Here is a 20,695-nt window from a genome sequence, read left to right on the forward strand (position 1 = left end):
CTTAGATTCCTGTCCAGATAGAAAAACTAGTGTAGCAAGAGATGAGACATCCGAATGCCTAGACAAAACTCTGGAATGTGTCTCCCTGTCTCAGGAACGGAACTGTATCTAGAACTACACAAATAACAGCCCAGAGAGCAGCATTGATTTTTAAATCCTACATTTGCACTTACTCGTATGGAAGAGTTGTAAAGAAAACAGAGAAACTGTTTAGTCAATGAGTGCTGAGTTGAGCAAAATATTAAAGAAATCACTTCTATTTTCAGTAACTATAGTTAGTGCTAATTTTCTTTTATTAGGGCTTGTGTGATCACTCCAGGAACCCATTCAAGAAAGCATGTCCTTAAACATTGAAGGAAAAGAGTTCACCTATTTTACATGATAAAAATAAACACAGGACAAATTCACATTTCTAATGCATCTAAAATGTTAGATTCCTCATTTTAGTCTGCTAAGCACCAAATTTTCTCAGGTAATTTGTTGGAAAGGCCAGAAATATAATACTGCATAAATGATATGCAACAGAACAGAAATGTGTCTGGGGGAAATGGTTAATCAGATCATATACAACTGCAGAATTCAACCAAATACAATATGATGTCAAGCAATAACCTTGTTAAAAGACTTCATTAAATGCTGATATGTAGCACTGATGTGGTAAGTGCACATACCATGTTTCTGACTATGATTACAAAATCGCTACTACAAACTTGACATGGGTGGAATCAAAAGCATAATATATAGAAAAACCACAAGTGCTTATTTCTTTTCAAAGAAAGGTATGTTACAAATTACGCTGCCACAAAACAAAGCAAAAAGGCATGAAATGTCAGCATTACCGTTGTATACCATTATATATGCCTGACAAATACTATTTAATTAGATAGGCACATTTTTTATGGAATCCCTATCTTTAATGAGTAGGCTGGACAATCCAAAGGATATAAAGCACTTTCATGACATATTTTTTTTCATTTCCTTGCTTAGCTTTTTATTATCTCCTTTATCATGACTCATTCAACCTGGACATTGGATTAAGCAGGGATTTTTCAGTATTTGCCTTTCCAACCAAGTTTTTACAACACTGGACCAGCCAGAGGCAAGTAAGATCACTAAAAAACGTGTTCTGATTCAAAAGCAATACACTAATGACAGAAAGACAGTTTGTTCAAACTAAGCAAGTAGCCTACTGAAATACAAAAAGAACATCTAGACAGCATCTGAGTGGCAAGTATGGCTACTTCAGATTAAAATTCACCAACTGGTCCACAGAGAGCAGCATGCTTCCTCTGATTCTCAGCTCCCGTTGCTTTAGAAACAGTGGCCTAAGTTGGCAATTTCCTTGGTACCATACCTAGCCTGTTGGTTCTCTTACAGGAAAAACCCAAACAGTTGGGCATTAAACATTTTTAGACAGAAAGAGATGATATAGTACAGTCTTAGCATACCTATGCATTTTGCCTTCCCAAAACTAGTAATCTCTTAATGGCTTTATTAGCTGCTAAGGTTCAGAACCTTCAAAAGTATCTTTTCAAAAAAAGATTCTTAAACTTACCCTATGTGTATGTAAAGGGCTAACTAAAGGTTCACATTCCCTGGGTATAAGATATCCTTAGACTGAATCCATCTCAGCATATAGTGTTTAGGAAATGTGTCTTAGAAGGAAACTTCATTTTTTGCCTTATCTCACTTTAAAGTATGTGTAAGAGCAATGATATAGACATCAGACTCCTTGCTGTTAAAAATGAAAGAAGCAGGTCACCATCACAACTCTGTTCAATGAGTTGAGTCTGCCCTGTTCATTCCTCAGGATATTAAAATTAATCTTTCTAAAAGCATTTTTGCTGCTCTTCAGTGTTACCATCTAATAAGAGTAATTACTTCTTGTTCTGTGTTATCAGATATCACAGGTATTAAAAGACTTTCTTTGTCATCAGATTGAAGTAGCCAGGAAAAATTTTCTTTACAAAGTGACAACTGATTTAAAAAGCAAGTTCGTGTGCTCTGACTTGTATAGCTACATTTTCAAAGACTGATGCAGCACAACAGTGCCCACAAACATAAGTATTCATTAACAAGGTTAGAAGATCAGAGAACTCTGCATTTGAAGCACTACATTCATTCCATATATGCACTCTTGCCTAAATATAGTGGTTTAAGAGGTGTGCTTACATGTCAACCTTATTTCACAACACTATGTAAAAGATGTATTTAATAACTGGAGGTAACTGAATTATCATTCTTTAATAGATCAGCTTGCATTTTTCTCATAAAAGGAACCATGATACCATATATGAGATATGATCCCTGGAAGGCAAAATGGGCTGCTAAGGACAATACAGGAAACGTAGCAGAAGATAAACTTTCTTTTATTATATATATGCATTCACAGTATATCTTCATCAATTGAAACTTGATCACCTTTTTACAATTTGGAAGAAAAGGCAGTTTTTAGGGTAGTTAAGCTATGTATCATCAATGCCATGAAGCTAACCTATCAGTTATAATAGCTCCTATAAAATACCAGAGTGAAATTGCAATAAGCCTAGAAAATGGGCTACAAATCCCAGATATGCTCAAGCAAGCACTGAACCAAAAATAAAAATAGGAAGATAGGAAACCAAGAACTAGATAGCAATCATCTAATTCATGACCACTAGCAGCAGAGATCATAGGTCAAGGTTTTAAAGTATCTTATTCAGCACAGCAATTATTGAACAGATACTCTGATTATCAAAAAAATCCCTCCCTCTTCAAAACAAGTTAAATTTCTAGCAGTTCTTTTCTATTATCTGCACATGCAGTCTCTCTCATTTCTCAACAGCACCTTATTCTGTTTAGGCAAACTAACAGTGTTCTCAAATAGTAAAGATTACTGATGCTGCAATATTTAATCATGCTGGAATGTTTGTTATACATTGATAGAGAGTCTCCTAATTTTTCCTCCTCTTCCAAATACTATTCATATAAGAAAAGAATAGAGAGCACTACAGTGAGTACATTTGATCTTAAAACGTCCACTCTTCCCCATGCCCTCCACCTACAACGAACAAACTCTTAACGATTCATTAAAGTTTTATTTTAGTAAAAAGCTGCAGGAAAATCTCACTGTTTGGACTGTGTATAGAAGCAAAAATAGCTAGATTTTTTTTCTTTCATTATAAATATAACTATTCTTAAAGCTGAAGACCCTGAAAAACAAACAACTGTCATTTGTAATCAGATGCTAAGTAGTTTTGTCTAAAGGTATGTGATGGGTATGACAGGTGCATTAATAAAATTACTTTTAGTTTTCTAAGGGTATGTACCCTTTCCCTCTCAAGAAAGAAATCAACCAAACAAAGGAGAATAAGGATAGATTTTTCAAAGTGGACTTTGGAGAGGAGGAAAAAAATAGTACAGTATTGTACCATATATCCATCCTAGAATGCTTTTAGTATTAAATAAAATTGAACAACTTGGGTCTGATTTTTTCTTCTTCATAAGAGAGGGAAAACATGCTTTCATGTTAGATAAATACAGAAAACTTTCTTAAATAAAAGAACAAAAAACCCCTCTTCCTTCATACAGCTCAGAACAAGTAGTGAGGAACAGTCTTAGACTATTTCTGCCATTCAAGTAAGTATATACAAACATTCAATTGAAACAGAATGGCAGTAGGAAGTAGTAAATGGAAGTAGTAAACTAGACATTATTTAAAAAAGCAAACAAACAAAATAAGCAGTAGTAGCATTGTAGTCTTACCATTCAATTATTTATCCATACCATTAAGACAGAAGCATAAGAGGAATAAATACATTTTTCAGTTGTAAGAACAGCTTATATTAACTTACGATAATAAAAGCACCTACCAATGTCGTCTGGTTTCCTGAAGCCTTTTTTATGTTTCTTGCTGGCATTCCATGAAGATGACTAAATCTACTCTGGAAACCTACAAATAAGAAGTGGGGATTGATTTAAGAGTATTTCCTATACCACAGGAACAAGAAAATTATCACTACACAGCAATCTATTGATCTATGCCACTGACTTCAATTTAAAAATATATTAATATTAATATTGCCAAACATGGCACCTACGAAAATAAAGAGCAGAGAATGGGAAAACCGTGAGAAAGATTAAGGTGTCATGAAAAAAGAATACTCTCCATACATTTTCTGACTGCAGTTCTAGTTCCATGCAGTTTGCTGCATAAGCTGAGCAGACCATACTGAAGCAGGTGAATGACTTTGCATCACTTACAACTTCTTTAGTACTAGTACTAGAAAGTTTAAAATCTGGTGAACAGGCAGAGACTAGATTCAGCAGAAAATAAGGCTCACAAAAGAATCCACTGCATAGAGAAGTAGAAAGAGAGAAAATATTCTTTCTGAGCGTAAAAGGTCCTTGTGGTAGATGGAAGATACAATAAAATTCTTTGGCAGCAAGCTCAGGTCCGACAACATCAGCCTTCAAATGAGTGGGTTCCTAGCTGTGAAGGCAATCAAGTGCGGGAACAACTTACCATTGGATATACTGGATCCATAGTTGTCAGAAATCTTTTAAAGAAGGCGGGGGGGGGAGGGGGGAGAAGCATAGCTTTCTAAAATGTATTCTCAATCCCTGCCATAAAGAAACCCTTCACTCCTCTCCACAAACAATATGGCCTGAGCATAAAGCAAAGCAAAGCAGATGATCATACTGATCTTTGAATCTACAAACTAAGATATAATTCTAAAATTATCACAGAAGCCAGCAACAAAACGTAATATAAAGACTCCCTTTAAGTAAGTCTCAATAATTCTCAATGCAAAAATTGTGACAATAACAGAGTAGGCTATCAAAATCAGCAACTCTTACACTTTCTGACTTTTCTAATCACTGCTGTCTAGTCTTAAAAATTAAGTAGTTTAGGGATAACAAACTGGTAACTCCCAGATTTTGTCAACATTTTACATATTCTACACAATCCACAGACATTTTTCTACGAAATCCAAGTGATTCTAGAGTTTGCATTTGATTGTTACCTACCTCTTCTCCCTGAATGGGACATAAGAGGGAAAGTACCAGTTAAGATACTTTCAAAGACGGGATCAGGCAATTCTCTCTCCAGTTCTGTAGCGTCCTCCTGTTCCCACCAAGGAATGACTCCTGTAATTCCACAGGCTCCGCCAGGTTCATTTTCATGAAACCAGTCACTCTGCTCATCGTCACCTGTGTGAGGACAGCATCCCCCCCAAGGCCCCCAAAAAGAAGGAGGAGCAGAGAAGATTTAAAAAAAAAAAAAAAAAAAAAAATCAGATGTTACCCTCAAACACTCTGACAGGACAGTAATTTCTTTTGCTTTATAGTTGTACAACATTGTATATAGCAGTTCTATTTGGAAAAATATTTCTCAGTAGGATTACGAGCATTGTCATCTATAAAAACGTATAAAATGTAATGTTTTAAAACTAACTTAGAATAGTGAAAAAAACAATAATAAACTAGTTAATCCTTTGTTGATAACTGCAGAGAAATCCATTTAAGCAACTGCACTTTCCGTATTAACAAAACAAGCCTTAATTTCCTGCAGGGAATTAAAAGGTATAAAACTGAAACTAGTTCTTTGCAGCTGATAATAGTATATAATTAGCTTAATTTCATGATTTGTATGGCTAGCAAAAGGGAAAAACAATCATGAACAGATGTGACTGAAATTAATCTGATTAAGTTCATTTAGAAATAAGTTTTGAAAAAGTTGATTTTAAATGAAAACAGACAGTGCCATTTGATTGAGAATCATACTACATTATGCCGTAAAGCTTGTCATTTTTATTAACCATACCTATAGAACTAATATTTAAATATTAGGACTCAAAGTCAAATGCAAGACAAGACTGAAAGTCTAATCTTAAACTTAACTGATATAAAATATACCAGCAATTGAAAATAAACGTTTTTTAAGAGAAATAGCAATTCTTTTATACAAACTGGCAGTTGACAGTAGATCAGAAAGTAGCCTCATAAAACATGGCAAGTATCCTTTCGTACACTCAAAAGTTACATTCCAAAGGACGTCTTCTATATGCTAATTCTACTTCAAAGTATCCAAACCATGCCTCACTATTTCTGTATATATATTATTTCTGTACGTGGTGTTTCAATTTTTAAGTAGGTGGGACTAAACAAGAGACAAATGTAATATTTATTAGATGCTTAATTTTCTGTAACAAAAAGCAACTGCGTAAAATTTCATTGCCGCTCAGCCCCATAATGGGAAAATATAAGTAATGAAAGCCAAAATTTGAGGAAAAAACACAAGATTCAACACACCTTTTCCAAATATTCTTCTCCATGCAGAAACTTATTTCAAGACCAAGTGCAAGAGGAAACGGCCATAAATATTTGTTGAGAAGAGTATAAAAAATACAGAATAATTAAGGCCTCTCACTGGTCGCTTGCAGGTGAAATGTGACCTTTAATTGTTGAATGGTCACTGCTAACACCAAAATTACTAAAGGCTAGAGAATAGAGGAACTTTTAGAGTAAAGAAGGAAAAAAAACAGAGTCAAAAAAGGGATTCTTAGGTCCAAGTAGTATTTAAATTTCTTTGTAGATGACATTTCAGTTGACTCTCCATACTTCCTTTGATCATCATTTATAGCTATGACATTTAACTAAAGCAGTCACCATTAATTCTCACCTTGTTTTCCTACAGACAGGCATGGTTTCTTTGGAACATGTGTGAATACTGAACAGAGATAGCATCAGGAAGAAGAAAAAAGCAGAAGCACATCTTTTCACTAATTCTGAATTGTGGATCTTCCGAATCACGGAAGACGGACCTTCCTGTGTTTCAGTTTGTGCCCAACGACTCTTGTCCTGTTGCTGGGCACCACTAAGAAGAGTCTGACTTTGGCTTCTTTATATCCTCCCTTCAGATATTCATATACATTGGTAAGATTTCCCCCTCAGCCTTCCCTTCTCCAGGCTCAGTATTTTCTCATATGGAAGATTGCTCTAGTCCCTTAACCGTCTTTGTAGCCCTTCCGTGGACTCACTCCAGTAGCTCCATATTTCCCTTGTACCGGGGAGCCCACACCTGGACCCAGAACTCCAGGTGAGGCCTCACTGGGGCTGAGTAGAGGGGCAGGATCACCTCCCTCCACCTGCTGGCAGTGCTCTCCCTAATGCAGCCCAGGATACCTTTGGCCTTCTTGGCCACAAGGGCACACTGCTGGCTCATGGTCAATTTGTTGTCCACTAGGACTCCCAGGTCCTTCTTTGCAGGGCTTCTTTCCAGCAGGTCAACCCCCAGCCCGCACTGGTGCATGGGGTTATTCCTCCCCAGGTACAGGACCTGGCACTTCCCTTTACTGAACTTCATGAAGTTCCTCTCTGCCCATCTCTCCAGCCTGCTGAGGTCCTTCTGAACGGCAGTATTAGCCACTCCTCCCAATCTTTTATCACCTGCAAACTTGCTGAGGGTACGCTCTGCCCATCATTCAGACCATTAACAAAGAAACCGAACAGCATTGGACCCGTATTGGCCCCTGAGGGACATCGCTAGTTACTGGCCTCCAATTAGACTTGACTAAGGCATATAAAGATGCAAAAACATTATGCATACAAGAGGAAAGTGTTGAATATTTGTTGCACTTTAAATTACTGAAGAATTTTTAGGTACATCACACTGTTCAAATGTTACCAAGGAGAGATCTGTCAGAGAAGAGAAACTCTCTAGATGCATGCATTTTCAAATCTCAATCCTAGACTAGTAAAAAAAAAACAAACTGGTGTTTAGAGAATATCTCTGAATGAAAATAAGCTCTAAAATACTGTCACATTAATTCAAAGAGCAAATAAAATCCAAAAAACTCACACAGTAGTAGTTTGAAAGGCAGTACTTTGATCACATGGTCTTATGAAAAAATTGGAGCAACTGAGGAATTAAAACTTAGCCAAAAGCTGTTTTGAAAATCAACCTTTGTAATACAATAAACCTACAGACAATCTTTTGGAGAGTAAAGTCACTTATATTACATTGAAGTTATTTATATTAAGTTATAGATTCAGGATACCCTGCTACAGCATTTCAAAAACCCTGAAAGAGAGCTATACTTCAATTCATTAAAATAGTAATAACAACTGAAATACAGTAATTGACCTATGAAGTAACTTGTAACGCTTACAGAATTTCAACTGATGTGGTTTGAGGGGTGGAGAAGGGAAAGATTGTTTCAATACCTTGTCTTCCCTCATCATTGGTAAACAAACCAGCATCACTGCTGCTCAGACTGCTGGATTCACTGTAATAAGAGAAAGAAAGAAACAGATCAAAAGAGCAACTGATCTTTCAGTTGTAAAATTTTAAGGAGACAAGGCTGTGCTCAGATGGAATTTAAGTCCAACAAAGAACTAAAAGAAAATAAGATTTTTTTTTAAAAAAAATCAAATTGCAAATATCCTAGTTCCATTAACTACAAAGCATATTATTTTTGGCGCATAAAACCATGGGAATCTAATGGTACCCTGACAGTAAGCCAGATGCGACTGCAATGAGGCGCTGACACAATTGATGCATTTTATTATCTGCTTCCATCAAACGCTCCCTGGTCCTTTCTTATGGTGTGCAATTCAGCTTGATCCTGGAACACATCACTGCTCAATAAAACAGGAAAAATCTCAATCAAAAGCAGTCCAAGCCTTTCTTCAGCACACAAAATATAAGAGCTTGAAGACAGAATTATCTTTGCAAATATTCTGGAAAATACACTGCTTAAGGATTCATTACATATTACTTGGGGAAAAAAGAAAAAAGTTTACAACGGTAGCCCATTAAATCAAAGTAAAGGTCACCCCAGAGAAAATGAATATGATCAATAGGATCATAACACGAACAAAGAAAGGCAAGTTACAATTTACTTTTCCACAACTTGTCATGGCCTTAAAATTAGAACATGGGCATACAATACGCACACACTTTTGAGAGCATACTTTGTTCTTTGTTGTACACACGTTATTACAAACAACATTCCATCTGTCTCCAAATATTGAAATAGCCTCTTGTCTTTTAATAACACAGACCACAATCTGATGAGCGTCACATTAAAGGATTTTTTGTAAACTAAATATTTTGTCTTTTGTAAGTAGAGTAGCTCTATTAAGGAAGCAATATATCACCAGAATTTAATCAAGTTATACTTACAGTGAGATGCAGAAGAATCTGAAAAGGTCACCTCAGTTCACCTAACAAATTCAAGTACAAGTTATAAATCCTATGGCTACTCTCATTGTTGTATACAAGCTATGTAAAAAGTTGAGATCAGTAACCTTTCTACGTTTATTCATACTAAAATAGACACTTGAATTCAACTGATTTACTATGTCATTTTTAGTTATTTCCTCTACATATTTAGATTAGTTTTAGTTTTGTTTCTAAATATCTAGCATGCTTAGGAAAACTATTTCTTTTTAAATGTACATCTCAAAAGTAAGCCTCAATAATTTTCAAGTTTCTAGAATCAATTATATAAAATAGACTAATTTATGTTCAACTGGAACTATATACCTGTTTTTGTATCTTCCTTTTGGAAGCATTCCAACAGGATTCGTACTTAAATATATCAGAAGCCACAAACAGTCTTCTGCAGCTATCATTTATATATATAAAAATGTATTTGAACAATAAGTTCAAATACAGGAACCTTAGCTGTACCTTCTACTTATACGAATTCTTACTGCATAAGCAGTATTTATACCATATTTTATCCATAATACAATTAAGTGAGACCTAAGAACTCAACTTGGATAACTGCCCTAAATAGAAGAAAGATGACAAGCACTGAGCTATGAGAATGGAACCATATTTAAAGGGAGTGACCAAGATTTGAACCTCCTAATATTGTAAAGCTAGGCAAATCCTTAGTAGCTTCTTTCTAGAAAGCATCTCATCCTCGCTTTAGTTACAGCATAGATGGCATCACTGTCCTTACATTTCCTTGTGTGCTATATTATATCATATAGCTTTCTTTAAAACAGAACATCCTTTTTCATGGATTCTTCCTGTCAATTTATTGTTGTCTAATTAAACACATTTTTTTTTCTTAAAAAATGAAAGAGTTAGGAAATCCTGTATACATTTTAGCTCTCTCCACTAAAAATTCCCAACTTGGAGAAAAATAGCCTCCTTTTTCTAAGGAACAAAAGGAAAGAGACACTTTAAACGTGCATATAACTCTTACTGTAGGAATAGCCAGCTCATGAAGTCATAAGCACTGGAAGCTTTCAGAGGTACACCTAATGACAGGTTTTTTTTTAGTATTCTGCTTTTTTTTTTTTTTTTTTTTTAATCATAAACTACAACTCTGGCATATTCATGGCAGCCACAGCATCCATTTTGCTCAGGCCACAGTCAAACAGGGCAGGAATTACAGCTGAGAGCTGCTACATGGCAATCCCTTAACTGGATTAAACACAAGACCTTCGGAATTAATTTATTACTTTTTAAATATAATGAAAGCTGTTATGATGGAAGTTACTTCCAGTTTTAATATAACTTTGCACTTTAGATTGTTAATTGCTTTGCAACAAAAATTCTTCTTCCAGTAAGACTTCTGGGGGGAAAAAAACTCCAAAACAAACAAACAAAAAAATCAATCCCCCAGATTTCTTTTCTATAAAATAAGGTGTGCAAGTAAAGTCCAAAGGAACAACTCTCCCCATCCCTCCCCAAAAAGAAAAACCCCAAACCTACCTTTCACAGCTTTACTTAGACATCTATGAAAACAAGGAAGAGGACATAATTTTTATTACTAGTCACTGTTCAAAGTAAGTTGCCCTATGCCCTGGTTTCCTATGGACTTGTGACCTTTGTTTACTCATTAATCCCACCCCAAGAACTGACCAACCACTGCACTCTCAGTGATGGGCAAGCTGGTGGGTGCCTCTCAGAGGGGCAATTTAGATTTCTCCTCTGTTCAGCCATCTTTATAAAAGTGTCTAGGAACTAAATATCATTCAGAACTCCATGCCTTGTCAGATTTGGTTGAAACTGGACAAGGAATTAAGTACTGGGGATGGGGAAGAATGAGGAAAAGGATAGGTTCTGATCACAAAAGTCTTATAGTTCTTAGGCTCAAAAGTAGCCTGACATGAATTCATCCTATTACTTAGATACTGACATTTTAACAGCTTGAAGATTCCTCCTTCTACTACTGAATCCTGCACTTAAGAGCATTACTGTTGCGTGGCACCGATAAAACACTCCAAAGAAATGTCACTTGCTCATTAAGCATTTTTAATATGCACTTCAAATATACATTATGCTAATTTAAAATAACATAATGTTACATTGCATACACTGCAGTGCATACACCGAAACCTTCTCCTCACCAGCTCTGGATCCAAGGAATTTAACTCCCACTTCAGGCAAAAGCTGTAAGGATTAATTATTGGCTTCGTTTGGTTTTTTTTTTTTTTGAATTAAAAAAAAAAAACACACTCTAATTTTGAGGTGTAAGCGTTAAATTGTATGCACACAAATATATAAAACTTTTTATTTTGTACATTTTTTACTTTGTATTTTTCTCCTCCAGTAATCATTGCTGAAAACATGAGTCTTACTAAAGACATTGTTCTCTCTCCATACCTTGTGTAATCTTAGAAGACTCCTATTCTCTTCTAAAATCTCAGCCTTTACTTATAGCACATTCGTGTAAGATTTTGATAGTTGTTTCTGAGTCTTCCAGTTAAATGAGATAGATGAGCAAACAATACAGTCATCGTTGTATTTAAGCACAGCTAGTTTAAAAATCGGAGTTGCTTATTCATATACAAATTGTTTAGAAACAGTAGGCACCCCAGAGGCTTCAGTCTGATGGGTGTGTAATCACATTTTTGAATAAGAATTTTCTAATTCAATGATTTCCAAACCTTTTGGAACAGATGACCATTGCAGGAAGTTTTCCAGAATTATGGATCATCATTCAACCATGGTCATGAGCAGAAAACACTATGAAGATGAGATGGTTTTCAAGGCCATTTATGGGGTCAAAGATAAAATTCTGAAGTATAATATGAGAAATGAAAACATTAGGTGTAACAAAACACTAAGCGTTTCAAAAAGAAGAATGGATTTGTAAATTCATGATGTTTCTTCAGCATAAAAGGATAGTCTGAATGACCTGGAAGCAGTACACTGTTTGAGCGTCTACAAGATTTTCATATTGGTCATGCCTCCCTCCACTCAAAAATTAGCTACAGAATTTTTGAGTTTGATAACTGTTACCCTTGCAGCTTAACAGAAAATCATTAAAAATTAAGGTAAAAGAGTCATAAGAATATATACTTATGATAAACTATGGAATGATTTATAGCTCCAAAGAAACTTTCAAATCACCTATTTCTAGGTACCAAACTTGGCAACACAGATTTCCAGTACTGAAGAAGAGGGAAGTCTTCTAAAGGCTCCCTGACAATACATCCTCTTAACTTATTTGCCTAAATGAGATGTCTGAAGTTAAACTGGCTGCCCTAAAGTACTGCTTCTGCTCTAATTCAATTATGAAGACATTAGGTACAATCTTTAAGGCCCAGGTTTATATGGCTGTTTCAACGGCTTATCTTCCTCAGGTGAGAGACAGAACTACCACGTAATAAAAAGACTCTTAGAAGAACTTGTTTAACAATAACTTGTGTTAGTCATTTACCAATACTGCTATTATTACAGCAACCAACCTGCCTATTTTAGCCAAAAACCCTGAGTTCTATCCTTGCATTTACTTATCCAATAAACAAAAGGCTCAATAGTATGGATAAAATGCCTACGAGAAACAGGAACACTGTTGCTGTCAAGCAACTGAGCAAAATTATGTGTTTTAATACAAGTCTTTCCTGATGACAGTTCTGCATTCAGAATAAGACACACAGGATAAACGTAATCAGGCTTACCAGACCCTGCAGGTAAGATCCCTTGTGTATAGTGGAAAAATGACTTACACCTTACTGTGTTGTCAAAATGGTACTTTGGAAACAATTACCATTGTAGCATGCCTGCTGTCTGCAATGGATGGATGAGGTGTACTGCCAAAGGGTCATCATTCTCCCATTTTTCTAATGGCAAGCTCAGGTGTTTCTGAACTGTAAATTGGTTTTTACATTTCGTAAGTGATGTATATCCTTGGCAACCTGCAGACTTTTTATACCCATGACACATAAGAACATACTGCCTAAATGGTGAATCTAAACATCAACAACCTTTCTGATGAACTGGGAACAACTAAAGCACCAATGTTTAGCAACCGGAAAAGTCTTAGTTTTCTGTCTAGAAAGTCTTGAAAACCGTCACCAGTTGAAACACACAGGAAAACAACATTTTAATCATTTGTGTGTTCTATTTTGTCATTCTTAATCTTGAAACAGTTGGAATATATTATTTCAAGATGTTTTCTAGGTTATTCCCCTGCCACTTGACTCTACATCTGAATTACTAAACCCGATCAACTCAACATGCCAAAAATAGTAGACTTAAGTCAAAAAAAAAAAACCAACCCACAAACGATAAGAGTAGCTTATTAAAACAGGTACAACTGATGTTTGCATTTTGACTCTGAAATCAAAAAGAATTCCAAAGGCTGCCAATATCTACACTTACAACAGTAATATAAGCAAATATTATCCAAAGATTCTGTAAGAAGTAAGAGAAAGAATAACCTGTCACTCATGTTCTCATCTGAGCCCTTTTGCTCCTCATACTCCATTTTGTCCTTATTTGCTTGGTTCACTTCTTCATTTTCTATAACTACTCCTTCATCCAAGATTTCTGGTCCTTGTCGAGCTGCAGCTACTTTTCTTTTTTTCACTTTGCTCTTGGAAAACTCTTGATGTTGGTATGATTTATTGTCATTGTCCATTTCTTGATCTCTCCTGTTATCCTGCTGTTGAGTTATTGTCAGTGCATTAGAGACTTCTGACGGCGGGTCTATTGCCATCCGCTTCACCTTTCTTCTCCTACGCAAAGTTCTGTTTCCTAAACTGTCAACAGCCAAATCTGGTTCATGCCATAGAGGTCTTTTGCCTCTAATGTTATTTAAGTTTGAGGAAGGTCGACGCTTAGCAACCAACAACTGGTCATCAGAGTCACTGTGGTCTTTCTTATTGGCATGACTTTCCCTGTAGTCTTTGCTTGATTCTTCCAAACTGGAATCAGAACCTTCACTTAAACAGTGACCAGTCTCCCAGGGATGATGGGTGGTAAATGAACGTCTCTTTCGTCCCCTCCTTTTTCTTGCCTGTCGCTTTAGAAGGCAAGACACACTTCGAGAATGATCTCCAGTATCAGCAAAACCTCCTCTGGCTTGCTCTGAACTTTCTTCCAGTGCCGAGACCAGATCATGGACTAGCTCCTCCATAGTCCTACTGAAATGCCTGTATTTTCCAGGAAAATAAAAAACAAAATAAAAAATAGTAAATCAGAGATGTGTTAATGCATCAATTCTACAACACTTATCTGCCAAAATTACCTGAGTCACTGCAAGGTAGTCTCAACACCCACCCTATAAAAAATATTGTGCTTTTACTGCGAGATAAAACTTGTCAGCCATTCCTACATAATTCACAATCTATACTAGTATACATGACTTTTAAAAGGCATCATGCCTAATTTCTGTCTGGGAAATAAGAGTAGCATCTTTTTCTCATTTGCTTTTGACCCTACTTCTATCGTTTGATTTTATTTTATCTCATCACATTTTTATGTTTTTCAGAGATTCAGTGTGGCAACTGCAGTAACAGACTAAGAACATTCAATATAAGCGTAGGCAGGGAGCACACTAATTTATGAATAGGAAGCTGAATACATAATATTCCTCCTTGATGGTATATTATGGAGTTCTGTTTAAGAGTTGTCACTAGGATAAAAGACTTTTAAGGATAATTATCTCTTATCTCTAAATGCCAGGATAGAGTTAAAACAGCAATTCTTTAATTATATAAGACTTTTTTTTTTTTTATAGTGACTAATTTTGTCTTTCCAAATGGCTGATATCTATTTGTTTTTTTTAAAATAATGATTCAGTGGAGTGATACTGAGAGAATGTCCTGCTACAGGTAATTCCAGAGGAGGAAATGTGATGTTTCCCACCACATCCAGACACTCACTCCTACCAAATAACACACTTGTGTAACGAGAGGGGAGAAAAACAAAACAACCACCCCCTCCCCCCCCAAATCCAAAGAACAAAACCAAAAAAACCTAAACTCACAATATCTGATTAAGGACCTATCTTTTCAAATGTTTCTCTCCTCCCTCCTCAAATGTCACTAGTATTTAGCATGTCGTCAACTCAATATGCTTCAGAAAGTTCACCTATGTGTTACAAGAACACAATTATGAAAAAAGAAAAGACATTAACAGATTACTGGTGAACTCTACAGAGAAGGCTTATAACCTTCAGAGAAGGAGTAAACATGCTGATCAGATTCTCACATCAAAGTCAAAGTATTACAAGTCCTCTTTCTTCTAGGTAAAGTTGAGAGGAACGCTCATGATCATTACTACATTATGCCCACTGATAAATATGGAGGAGTGAGTAAATTATGTAGAGGTACGTTTAAAAGCAAGACTATTCACATTGTTTTCCAATAAATGTTGAAGGAGGCATCAATGAATAATTTTCTACCCATATTAGTGGAGCTATAGACAGAGAGAAATTATGGATGCCACACTCTCACCACATACTCCAATGTTAAAGGCGCTTAGATGGGATGCCTGAATAGACAGCCATGAACACAGAGCACACAAGTTTTAAATATTAATGGAGGAACTGAAGAGCATGTTTATTTAAGAAGAAACTCAATCTTACCTTAAGAAATGCTATATTCTCCTTTTAAAAGGCTTCCAGAAACATTTATTTTAAACGTTTCAGTTGCATGATATGGATCACCAAAAGAACAGAATGTGACAGAAATTCAAGCGCACTTTGAGGTCCTTAAACTACTGTGTCACTTGCATTTATTTCTATTTCTTCTGTTTCTAGCTTGTTCCAATCTCTAGTCCAATAGTAATAACTCCCTCTTAATCTGACACTTTATTTGGTTCTTAGTACAGCAGAATCTTCATATAATCTTTTTAAGGGGTGACACACAGCTCTGGAAAAATAGCACAGTTCTCCTTAATCCATTTGGTTCTCAGGAATCAAAACCTTCATAATCACAAAAAATATTTCTTAGAAGTAAGATATGCAACATAACCGGAAAAGCATTCCAAACTAAGCAGTGATTAGCAGAAAATTCAGAGAGAAAAAGAGACATAACAGCCAATTAATCTAGACCATACTTTCAGAGGCACGTGGCGCTATAACAATTTAAAACCAGTTCTTATTTTTAGTTCTCAAAGCTTCAGTCATTGCAGGTTTTTTTTTTTTTTTTGCTTGTGTAGGCAGGAGTTTTAACCATTAGTAGAGACAAGCCTGTGTATATTTGTGCAAGTCTTCTATACATGAGGCTTAAACAGTTTGCAAAGTCAAATACCTCAGCACATGTTTCTTTGCAGTTAGAATAACTGCACTGTAGCGAAGGCACTAGCCTCTTTAGTGTCATTTTTAATGCCCACAGCTATCTTTTCAGGTACACATACCAGAAGCGATGCTCTTGAGATATAAGGGGCTTTCTACTACTTCTGCACTGGTGTAACAGGAGTGTCGGGCTCAGATAGATGAGCTCCACTGGATTTATTTGGGTTAGTTCAAGGAATTACTCTCTCCAGCCAGAGGTTTTTACATACATAACAGAGCTGAAAGAAGTGGAAATGCACCAACAACTCAACTAGTGAGCATAAACCTACTCATCTCAAAAAGGACAGGCTTCTGCTAACATGCCAGAATGAACTGGAAGAAGTGAGTATTTAATCTCTTTCTGCCCGTTCTGCAGCAGGGGCAGTAGAAAAAAGTAAAAGAAGAGGGGGAAAAAGGGATACTAATGTCTTAGGCCACAGTTTATGATGAATTTGTTCAACTCAGTCCCTAATCCATATGGATAACTATATCACCAAAAAAATCAATGTAGCAATTAGTTTGTGGTGGGCAAACCAATTTATTTCAGATAACAACATAAGTACTGTAGTAAAGTTACTCTAGTTCTATGAAATACTGTAAGACCAAATAGAATATTACTGAATATTACACTTAGCATTCATACATCTGCTCTAACCTTGTCTTGGATTTCCCAATAAACACTAGCAATACAAATGGTGCCAGTTCAAAAGATGAAACTTAGGAGGAGTTGAACATCCTTAAGTGTTTTGGAAGTAAGGGGATAGTATGATTCTTAAAAGGTCCTGGGCAGTAAGGCACTTAGTTCCTATCAGACAGCCACTTTAAATCTTATGCACTCCTACAATTAATCTTTTCTACTGAATATTAAGTCTCTTCATTGATCAAAGCTGCAACACCTGAATTGAATAAGAGCTGTAATAGGGCAATGACCTTGTTTACCCTACAAATTGCAGCCATGATCTCATGTATAATAGAGCTGTACCCTAACTGCATTACGTCTCAGAGATCAAACTCATTTTATAATTACTTTAGCATATTTCCTTAGTATGATTATGAGAATTACTTCATCAGTTGGGACATCAGAAGCTCCTTCGTAACAGGCTCAGAATACACAACACACTGCACTTTTTTACTCTCACTGCTCTTTCAACGTGCCAGTGATCAGCATTAAACCTATACGACGGAAAACCCAAGAAATCACTTTTGTGTAATTTTATTGGATCTTTCATTTCTCCTGCTATGGTTAAAGAAAAAATGGCAACATTAACCAGGAAGCACAGTTAGTCTGAATATTTATTTTTAAAATTCAGGAGCGCTTTATTATGGCATTATTCATCAGACAATTTCAGTTTTCACAACTTATTATGTTGTTCACAACCAACTGTCAAGCTTTTATTCCAAACTTATGAAGTTTATTTTAATTGTTTCTGCAGATGTTACTTTAGTAAAAATATCTGTGCGGGAAATTGGTTGAAAAATAACTACAATAATGGAAGCCAGACAAAAAGTGTTAAAGATGTAATCAGCAAGTACTGACTGTATTCAGTAAGATGAGAAATTTTAAAGCTTGTAATAAGGAACGTAGGACAACATATTAAGATACATAAAATGTTAAGCCACAATTTAACATGACTCACATAAGGCTATGAAAATTCTGTTACAGCAACAGCCCACAGCTAGCAATAAACTGTAATGTCTTTGCTAGGAGAAGATACTATTTTACTGTAAAAAAAATACAGTTTGCCTACACTGACCTTTACGTTTACCTGAAGCAATTTCAGTGCAGTTCACCCATTCCCTCTCTATCTGTTACCCCAAAACAACAATAAAAGTACTGTTTGCAGGAAACAGCGTAACTGCTTTTAGGTACTCCAAAACAGTTAACACAGCGTGTGTTCACCATTATCATTTAGTATCGAAACCACAAATTGAAATAGGCATTTACTTTTTCAGTGCAATCAAATATTATATTTCTAGTTCACTTCCCACCTAAAATGCCTGACAATATAGAAGTCTTGTCACTCACAAAATATTTAACACATTTACACACTTGTGTGAAAGCTAGTTTAGTTACACCCCCCTTAAAGAGATGTGATATCTTTTATTAAACCAACTGATAGAGCTGCATTTCCATTTACTCTCTAATTCTGTATTCTTTTGTTAAACAGATAGAGTTTCGTTCAGCAAAAGCTATGCTGCATCTCTCACGTCAATTCCGCAAAGAGTAGGGTAACCATCAATAATGAGTCTAGAGGAAAGCAGTTTCCTCAGAACCACGATTTTTGCTCTCTTCACAGCCAACCTTGATGACCATAAGCTAAAAGCACAGGAAAAATCAAGTAGCTCCATGAACAATCAGACTATGAAACATGATTTTCTATAATCTTTTCTCATATAGATTCTCTGATGTCTCATAACATGGCTGTACTTACACTTTACCTTCATCCTCAGACAGGCACTAAATTGAGTTCCATTTCTCCACCTCAGAAGTTATTTTCACAATGGCTTAGAAACATAATTTTGAGATCTCTGCTTTACTGCTAAACATGAACAGACGTTGATTTAAAAAAAAAGTGAGCGAGAAGGAGCGCGAGTGAGAAGGAGCGCGAGCACTGTTCTTTGGGCTATACATAGAGGGGAAAATACAATATAAAACCCATCTTAATAAAAATTTTAAACAACCCGTAAGCGACTATGGTAAATGAGGGAATAACTGATAGACCCATGTCCTGTAAAAGCTTACGGCACGCATCAGCTACAGAAAATGGGGCCAAGATTTTGTAAGTTTGCCTGTCATCACATGGCCATCAATGAGAGGAGAATACAAAGCATCCAGTCCACATCTATCCATGTTTTTAGGTGTTCTCCACTGGACAACCAGCTACACAAAAACATAAAATGGCCAATATGCATTTTGTCTCTGTACCAAACATTGCTGCGTGGCATAACAGCTAGCTATCAAGCTATGTAGAATTGCAGTATCCTTATTTACTCTTCTACCCCTAACAATCCTGCCCAGGGCTTGCTGAAGACACTAAGAGTCAACAACATGCAGGGTAGCTTTAAGATTCAGATCAAAGAAACTTAATACAAATTTAATTTTTGTTTTAAGAAAACAATAAACAGACAAGGTCACAACAGACAAACGTAGAGAAACCGAATATCAAAACTCATAATTACTCTGAGTTGCAGGAGACTAGAACTCTTGAGACAAGTCAGGATATTGTACTGAAGCATGTCCATATACGAAAAGGGAAAAATAAAACCAAAACCCCAGGCTATTTTTCATCTTCATGGTATGTCAACTCTCCTTTTTTGCAGTAAGTTACATTTGTATATAAAACAGTTTTGTAAAATAAAAATATCGAAGGATTTTTTTTAAATTAAATTTTATAAGAATCATCATTCTTCAGCTAAGGACATATCTGCTACCTTTGCTGGAATTTTCTATTATTCTTTTGCTATCAGATATACAGCTCCCATACATTTTGGCAGAAAATTGCTAGTAACTTTTTGGTCTTCCCATCACATACTACCCATCAATTGCTGGTACCATCTCTGCATTTGAGAGACTTTTTTAGACAAGCTTTGGAATTCCTCTACACTTGACCTATACAAGAAAGTGTTATAAGTATTTGAGAAACAACGGAATTTTAACTGATTATGCTGATGATCCTCTTAAAAATTAGCACCAGGACAATTTGTAATAAGTACATCTGACTTTTCTAAAATTGCTGACTATCTAAGAAAGCACAACAATACAGTATATCCAATTCAAAATTTCAAACAACATTCTCCAGTAATATTTAGCAGAGGAAAAAAACCCACATCAGTACAGAGCAACATACACAGTCAGAAAGATGCTGACATGAACTGCATTTAACAAGGCTCTAATGCAAATGAATTGGTCAGCCAGAAATGAGATTTGGAGCCATTTATCATGAGAGGTGGCAATTCTTACAATCCCATTGCTGCCATTTACTGATATGCTTGCCCTTTTCAGAAGTCAACTTCATTAATTAATTGTCAAGGTGGAGAATCACATGAACTGTCAAATGATGGCAGCATCAAAGTCATTATCAGAAGAATCAGCGTGCTCAGGACGTATCCAAAATGCAATCTATTTCTAAGTTGTCATATGTACTCATAAAGGAAAAACATTCAGCTTCAGAGGAGCTTTA

The 20,695-nt window shown here is 35.9% G+C and overlaps 1 protein-coding gene across 5 annotated transcripts in view; it reads right to left on the bottom strand.

Moving 5' to 3' along the window:
* The window catches only part of GPATCH2 (G-patch domain containing 2), a 124,571-nt gene that overhangs the window by 101,265 nt on the left and 2,611 nt on the right, over positions 1-20,695 (bottom strand). For 4 of the 5 annotated variants that reach the window (XM_068939862.1, XM_068939860.1, XM_068939863.1 and 1 more), the window contains exons 2-5: positions 13,675-14,388; positions 8,209-8,270; positions 5,011-5,193; positions 3,852-3,931 (exon numbers count right to left, since the gene is read on the bottom strand). In XM_068939862.1, the coding sequence (XP_068795963.1) occupies positions 3,852-3,931; positions 5,011-5,193; positions 8,209-8,270; positions 13,675-14,388 (1,039 nt within the window). Of the gene's footprint in view, positions 1-3,851; positions 3,932-5,010; positions 5,194-8,208; positions 8,271-13,674; positions 14,389-15,824; positions 16,164-20,695 lie in introns of those variants that run through there. The other variant, XM_068939859.1, reaches the window with a different exon arrangement.

The sequence above is a fragment of the Struthio camelus genome, chromosome 3 (genome assembly GCF_040807025.1).
Source record: "Struthio camelus isolate bStrCam1 chromosome 3, bStrCam1.hap1, whole genome shotgun sequence".
Classification (NCBI taxonomy): Eukaryota; Metazoa; Chordata; class Aves; order Struthioniformes; family Struthionidae; genus Struthio; species Struthio camelus.